A 7,817-nucleotide genomic window follows, 5' to 3' on the forward strand; every position below is an offset into this window, starting at 1 on the left:
CTTTTACAATGGCAGTCTATGATGACAGTCTGCGGTCTTTTAATATTGGTTAAGTGTTTGTAAACATGATTGTTGATGATAATTGTCGAGATTATTGTATGCCGCTATCCATTGTTTCGGGTTAGGGTTAATAAAGTATACAATTAACTTTGAATCTATTGTAACTAAGATTAAATGCATTTAGTTAGGTCGTAATAAGTTTTCTATCCTATCTCTGGGCTAGTTTTCTATCCTATCTTTGCCCCATTGTTGAGTCGACTATTACATCCCGTTACAAAGAGAAGGATCAGGCCTCCTATTGTGAGCTGCGAGGCTAAGGCAAAGGAATCCTGCTGGGAAGAAAAGAAAAGATTGTTACTGACAGCTGCACGAGGGTACAATTGGGCATTTACATTTGGACTAGTCCAACCCTAACCCTAACCCTCGATAGGGACAAATATATAAGAAGAAATAGCTCGACACATAAAAACATTTTATTGGAATATCATTCCCAAATCATCCCCAAATATGAGAGACGGTATGCGGTCGAATTGATTTTTATTTTTTTAATTGGCATGGTTTGAAGTTGGACTTTGCAGTAGGCGTTCACTCTTTTCCTTAATGGTACAGTCCACAAAGGTTCGGCCCAAATTGTAGATTTAAAAAGCCTAGGGTTAAGCAATCCTCCATCAGATAGGAAGATCCACAGTCAGCAGCGGTAACGGCACACAAACCCTTATTCCACCATGGAGCATACTGAAGTGATGAAGCCCGAGACCCTTGATGATCTCATCAAGGTGCTGCATCAGATTTTTGAAAGTGACAACGTCAACGTAGAGGAGGTTCAGAACATAATGGAAGCTTATGACAGCAATCCCCAAGATTGGATGAAATTTGCCAAATCTGACCAGTTCAGGTAAAGCTACTAATATCTCCTTTATGTTTGTCATTGCTTGTTAACTTAACTGTTGCTGCATTTTCTGTGTGCTATTTTATTACTGCTTTATTACGTTGTTTTCGTAATAAGGGTACTTTAATAGGCTTTGATGGAGTAACGGACATCCAGATCCATCCACTTGTTTAGGCATATAAACAGCAGACTAATACTCATGGAATAAAGTTCGTCTTTAATTACAAACCTAGCACATACAAAGCAGATAACTCGTTTTTTCTTATTTCAAAAGAAACAAGTATAATTCGTTTTCAATCAACCAAAAACACGTGTTAATTATTCTAAAGCCTGCAAATTAAAAGTCTGACAACTTGGTAACTGCATTCGACCCCCAATCAATTTGCATATCGAATGTTTTTGCACTGCTGGCAAAGGACCTTCCATTGAAAGTTGTGCGCAGCGATTTGTGCGCAAAAACAGCCTTCTCCATAGAATTCACCCTCCCTGTGCATGTGTTTTGACGAGTGAGGGGTAAGTGGAGGGTGGGAACACGTCATCCAATCAGCATTTAGAGACTGATCCACACCCGCTGGATTTGAGTACGGCCTGTGCTCGTGCTGTATGAGCTCACCATAAAAACACTGACGAAACTCCAGGGCCGTAAAAGTACCTGCTGCTGCGCGTACAAGAATATTGCCATGGTCGGATTACTGTGTGGCCCAAGGCCGTAATCATAATACATATTGGGGGGGGGGGGGGGCACACATCCCCAATTCCATGTACTGTGCTAAATAGACGAGCATGGTGGGATTGAAACGGTGTTTTCGCTCGTATTTGTTTCCTATGCCCCTTTAAATGTTCCATCCCAATTTAGCCGGAACGTCTGGAGCGTTTCGATTTGTGTGGTTTTATATAATATGGCGTCTGACCTGTTTTCTATTAATAGGTCAGGTTGGTACATAATACTTGTACTGCCAAGATGTTTCATAAGTAAGATTACTTAAAATGTCAGAAGTCTCGTTTTCCGCTGATCACACATGACTCGTGAACTACACATTGATTGTGAGTCCTAAAAATATTCTGATGTAAATCCTTTGCGTTTCTGGACAACCGTAAATAGACCCATACAGTTACCCCATTTACATAACACTTAACAAAACATGGGCTCACACAATGTCCCTGTCGAACCCATACTCTTCAGTTCACCTGGATGGGCAATAAAGTTGTACTCTTTTCGATTTCACATTTTCAGTGATAATTTTTTTTTTTTTCATGCGGTTATCACATCCAGTTTGACCATAGTCGCCCTCACAGACACCTATGGCTCGTCTTTTTCAGGTACACCAGGAATCTGGTGGATGAGGGCAACAGCAAGTTTAACCTGATGATCCTGTGTTGGGGTGAGGGGCATGGCAGGTAAGCACCTGGAGGCTATGATTAAAGTCCCTGAAACCCATGTTCAGTTGTAGCATGTCTTAAAGTGGCAGTTAGTACCATTAGTTTTTCTGCACTTGACAGTACAGACTTTACAGTATGGTTTACTCTATCGTGCATTTTGTACGACTTTAAATGTCCACTATAGCTAGAGGTTAATGCAAAGTTTTATAGTGATGTGTTATACAGTAGAACTTATGAAACAAAACTGGTGGAAGGGAAATGCAGATTACAGAGTCCAATGTTCATTGAGCCATATAAAGAGTAAAATAATTTTGATAACAGGAATGACCTATTTTGAATCCACGTCTGGTCAACTTGAATAACACTTGAATAATACTTTTTATATGGCACAATAATCACACAAATCCTGCATTATTTCACCAAAGCAGTATGAGAAAGCTCTGAAAGAAGATGATTCAGAGTCCTGAACCTCATATGGTTCGAGCAAGCATAAAAGTCTCTTTCAAAGATTCCATTGGTCACCTTTCTTCAGTGTCTCATAGCTGTTCCACTGCCAGCCAAGTCAACCACAGCAGGAAGACCACTGTAATAGAAAATTACTTTCTTTAAGATGTCTAACACATTTGGTGGTTTTGCTCACACCCCAGGAATTCTAGGAGTACAAGTTCCTCTTGTCTTAATGACTTATGACTGTATTAAGTTCTGCAACCTGTTTTCTTTTTGCTTTCTTGCATTTTGTGGAATTGCTTTTTTGAATGAAATCAACTATTGCACTGATTACATAGCTTTTTGGAACTACTGTTTAGAAGAGTGCTCAGATCATGTCATTTTCAGAGAGCCTTTCTGTTACATACTTCACTTTGGTACTGTTTTAGAACTGCTCCTCCTTGCTGCAAGAATAAAATACAAAATTACAAATTCTTCTGACCTCAGACTTTAAAACTATAACATTCCACCACACCACATACTGGCGTTCTGGGCCAGTAATTTACATTTACATTTGGTCATTTAGCAGACGCTCTTATCCAGAGCGACTTACAGTAAGTACAGGGACATTCTCCCCGAGGCAAGCAGGGTGAAGTGCCTTGTCTAAGGACACGTCATTTTTCAAGGCCAGAATCGAACCAGCAACCTTCTGATTACTAGCCCGATTCCCTAACCGCTCAGCCACCTGACTACCTAGTAATAACAACAGTAATAACAACAATGTTCTAACACGCTCTGCCCGTGTGTGTGCGACTTGCAGCAGCATCCATGACCACACGGACTCCCACTGCTTTATGAAGATTCTGCAGGGTCAGCTGAAGGAGACGCTGTTCGAATGGCCCGAGGACAAGTCCAACGGTGACATGGTCCAGAAATCCCAGAGGGTCTTGCAGGAGAACCAGTGTGCCTACATCAATGGTGAGGCCTGACACACACACACACACACATGGGCTCAATCAAGCTTATGTTCACACAGACACACACACACATACACACACGATGTGCCTGTACACGTCTTGTAAACACATCCACGCCCATGGATTGAACTCTACTTTTACAGATTACAACTTTTTAATGTTCTCTTGTGGTTAATCTGTGATAACTGCGGCCCAAACAGGACACCACATAATGACCGTGTTTCAGATGTGGCCTAGTGACATTCTGCTGACTGTGGAATACAGAGTGACTGTTGAATCCTGGCGATGTTTGGTGTGTGTGTGTGTGTGTGCTTAAGCTGTGTGTGTGAGTAAGCAGTGTGTGTGTGTGTGTAAGCTGTGTGTGTGAGTAAGCAGTGTGTGTGTGTGTGTGTGTGTGTGTGTGTAAGCTGTGTGTGTGAGTAAGCAGTGTGTGTGTGTGTGTGTAAGCTGTGTGTGTGAGTAAGCAGTGTGTGTGTATGTGTGTGTGTGTGTGTAAGCTGTGTGTGTGAGTAAGCAGTGTGTGTGTGAGTAAGCTGTGTGTGCAAGCATACACGTGTGTTTGTGGGTCACACTTGTGAGAGCTGAAGTGTTTGCCATTCCTATGTCACATATCATGTTGACATGTGATGCTGTTGCAGACTCCATGGGCCTGCACCGGGTGGAGAACAGCAGTCACACTGACTGTGCGGCCAGTTTGCACCTGTACAGCCCTCCTTTCCAGCACTGCCAGACCTTCGACCAGAGAACCGGCCACAAGAACGTAGTCAAGATGACCTTCTGGAGCAAATACGGAGAGAGAACGCCCTTTGTAAGGATTACCCCAACATTCCAGCTCGTTTCTTGTGCCTTTTACTGGCAACGACAATGTAGTTCGCTGAGACAAAAGAAACAAAGGTTTTGTTTTGGTTTAAAACGAGGAAAAAAAAGAGAGGATATGTTAAGTTTCAGTTTTTATTCGTGTTTTTTGAACTGTTTTTATGTTGGAGCCCATCTCCTAGCTATAATCTTTCTAGCTAGTCCACACAGGATTGACACTGTGTGCATGTGTTACTCAAGCCGTCCTATACTGATTGACTTTCATGTCATACGCAACTCTTTAACTCCCTTTAGGGATATTATATTTCGAACAAACAGTTCTCATTGAGTAAGGAAGCTTATCTACGTGGATCCAAGATGGAGCCACAAAAACAACTTGTTTTTAGAAGTCATAAAATGCCTCAGCTCTTCATCCTGTGTTCCCTAGCCATTGTTAAGTCATATATCTGACTCTAACTACATGTATGGGTGGTTAATGTTTACTGAGGAACAAAGATTATGTGTTTTATGGAGAGTTTAATCACAGACAGCCAGTCATAACATGACAGTGTATCTGAATGAAAGATCATAAGAACTTTTCCTTAGCTTATCTTCTCAGCTACCATTTTCGTGGTAGACTTTGTACGTTTTCCAGTTACGGCAGAAAGTACAGGTTCGACTTTCTAGTTAAAGAAAATTCCATTATCATTAAAGGCTGTGTAATCAGCAAGTTTACGGCCATCTCCACCACCTACTACTTTAAGACTTTCCGAGGATAAAACTTTCCTATTTAATGCTTATTTAATGATGGGATGTAGAAATGCCGGGAATCTGTTCTCAATCTCAGCCAGATGTTGTCACTGGGAGATTGTGTTCCACAAGGCGGGGGCTTAATAGTTTAAGCATGTGAAAGGCAGTTTTGTGGCAGGCTGGGGGGTGTTCTTGTCTGCAGCGTAGCTGGAAAACCACTCCTAACTACGCAGTGGGTTTGCCAAACACAAAAACCTTATCAGGAATCTACCAGTTGCATAAGTTTACCTTGACCAAACGGCTGCTTGTCAATGAAATATTACAACACTGGGCTCAATAGATAAGATAAGGGTAACATGGGCACACAATGATCTCAGGTTCTGCATCCACCTACCTGTGCTATCTATTAATCGTTTTAGACAAGTTTTTGTTAATAAGTTGAGGACCTGGGAAGGATCTGGAAGGAGGAGGGGTCGACCGGGTCACATTTCTATGGATCGGATTTCCGAACACAGGCGATGTCTAACCTGAAACTGAAACTGAATCTCTATTAAAAGAGCCTCTTGTTTCTGGGGCTAGACTGGGACCAGCAGCCAGTCTCACAATAGAACCCTATATTCATAAGTAGTGCTCTGTTTTCATCACCAGTAGGTCCTGATCCGAATCTCCCCTCTCTCTCTCTCTCTCTCTCTCTCTCTCTCTCTCTCTCTCTCTCTCTCTCTCTCTCTCTCTGTGTGTCTCTGACAGGAAACCACCATCTCGCAGGAGAACAACTGAGGATGCGTTGCGTTTCATAATGACAATGTTGTAAATCCAGAGTGAAACTGCAAAAGAGACGGGACAAAAACTAACAAACACGGGAGGACGACAACTAAAGTGAGCCATTTATATCAGAGCCAGCGGGCAGTTCAAAGGACATGTCAGTAATTGGAATGGCTTTATCACTGCCCGCTGCATGCCTGGCTAATGCTGATGAGCGCAGGGTGAATGCATGAAAAGGCTTAGCCCACCGTTTGAATCTGCTCTTTGTTAGCCAGGCCAGAGGAGACCCTCTTTCCCTTAACAGCAGCATTCCTGTGTGTCTGTGACCTGTGATATCCGCTCCTAAGCGTGCCACAAAAACACGTTCCTTAGTTTACAGTGAAGCACATCTCAAGGCCTTTCAGTGACAGAACAACAACAATGAGAGCACCGCAGGGAACCACAACACTAGAACACTTTATAGGAACTATGCGCAGGGTAGAGAGGAAGATCAACAACATCTACAACGACAACAACAACAAACCTATGAGCTGCCAAATGGAGGAAGGGAGAGTTCCAATAGGTGGGGTGATGAGACAGTAAGAGAGGGTTATCATGTGGGTCATTAGATGATTCCCAAATGTTTTTTAGATGGCTACCAGATAGTTCTTGGTGGGGATGGGGGGGGGAGGATGTAAAAAAAAAAAAGTTTTTGTACTGTTACGGCAGAATGTGGAAATGCGAGATACATGGAAATGGGGTCAAAGTCGTCTTTCCAACCACTTAAAATGAAGACCTGCAAAAGAAGAAAAAAAGGGATTCTGTGATGAACAGTTTCACTCTCGATGGAGCACTTATACTTGGGCCGGATTATTGTCTTATTTCACAAATTCACCTGTCAAAACCGTGATGTAACATACAATTGTTTGTACAGTCAGATTAGTAGAATTGCAATATGCATTAGCAAAGGTAAAGTTTTCTAGGTGTAATATTTTTTTTAATGCAATGCCTGTAATGTATTTGCCATGTATTCTGTAGGGCGGGTTATAATTGGCTTTTTCACAGGTCGTAATAAATTGTAATAAAGACACATCATTAGAACAAGACTCGACTTCTCTCAGGATTGTGTCTGTTGTTTAAGTTGTGGCTGTCTTAGTTTTTAATTTTACAAAGTCCCAAAATGTCATCAGTTATACTGCTTGATGTGAGGCAATCAACGACAAGTGGTTGCTTTCACGGTACATCATTAAACATTACCTACGTCATGATTAAGTGTGAGGTATTTTTTGGTTCAAACAATCTTCTTTCTGTCCTGTACTCACTAACAAAACCCTTCATCCCGATTCTGTGTTTTTGTTTGAATAAGGGTTGTTTGTAGTCCTCTTGCCTGACCATAAAAGAGAGGCACTGTTCTCACTGGCACCTCGTCCAAGTTTCCATTGGGGAGACTATTGCCATTTGTCACACAGACTTACTTGCCGGTTAGTTAATGGGCTGTTTGGTTGTGTGTGCGTGATTGTGTGTGTGTGTATGTGTGTGTGTGTGTGTGTGATTGTGTGTGACTGTCTTTGTTGTGTGTGTATGCGGATACATGTTATTTTATGTATTAGAGTTCAGCTTTTATCTCCTTATCTCAGCAGTATAAGACAATAAAATAATAATTATAATAATACAATCTTTCTTAATGCACTGATAACGTTCTAATGATAAAGGATGATGCCTTGACCTGGATATATTGCACAACCATATAACCGTATATAACAGATATATTAGAATCCATGTTGGGTTATTGGATTATTTCTTAATTTGAAATTAATAGTATTATTGATTAGATAAAGGCAAGGCCATGTATTTAATCA

At 41.5% G+C, this 7,817-nt stretch overlaps 1 protein-coding gene across 1 annotated transcript; it reads left to right on the plus strand.

Annotated features, from left to right (window-relative positions):
- Nucleotides 1–656: 656 nt before the first annotated feature.
- cdo1 (cysteine dioxygenase, type I) lies at nucleotides 657–7,226 on the plus strand. Its single transcript, XM_062454350.1, has 5 exons — nucleotides 657–895; nucleotides 2,210–2,287; nucleotides 3,516–3,673; nucleotides 4,311–4,480; nucleotides 5,965–7,226. The coding sequence occupies exons 1-5, from the start codon at nucleotides 726–728 to the stop codon at nucleotides 5,992–5,994; spliced, it is 606 nt and encodes a 201-aa protein (XP_062310334.1). The 5' UTR covers nucleotides 657–725; the 3' UTR covers nucleotides 5,995–7,226.
- The last annotated feature ends 591 nt before the right edge of the window (nucleotides 7,227–7,817 follow it).

The sequence above is a fragment of the Osmerus eperlanus genome, chromosome 28 (genome assembly GCF_963692335.1).
Source record: "Osmerus eperlanus chromosome 28, fOsmEpe2.1, whole genome shotgun sequence".
Taxonomy (NCBI): Eukaryota; Metazoa; Chordata; class Actinopteri; order Osmeriformes; family Osmeridae; genus Osmerus; species Osmerus eperlanus.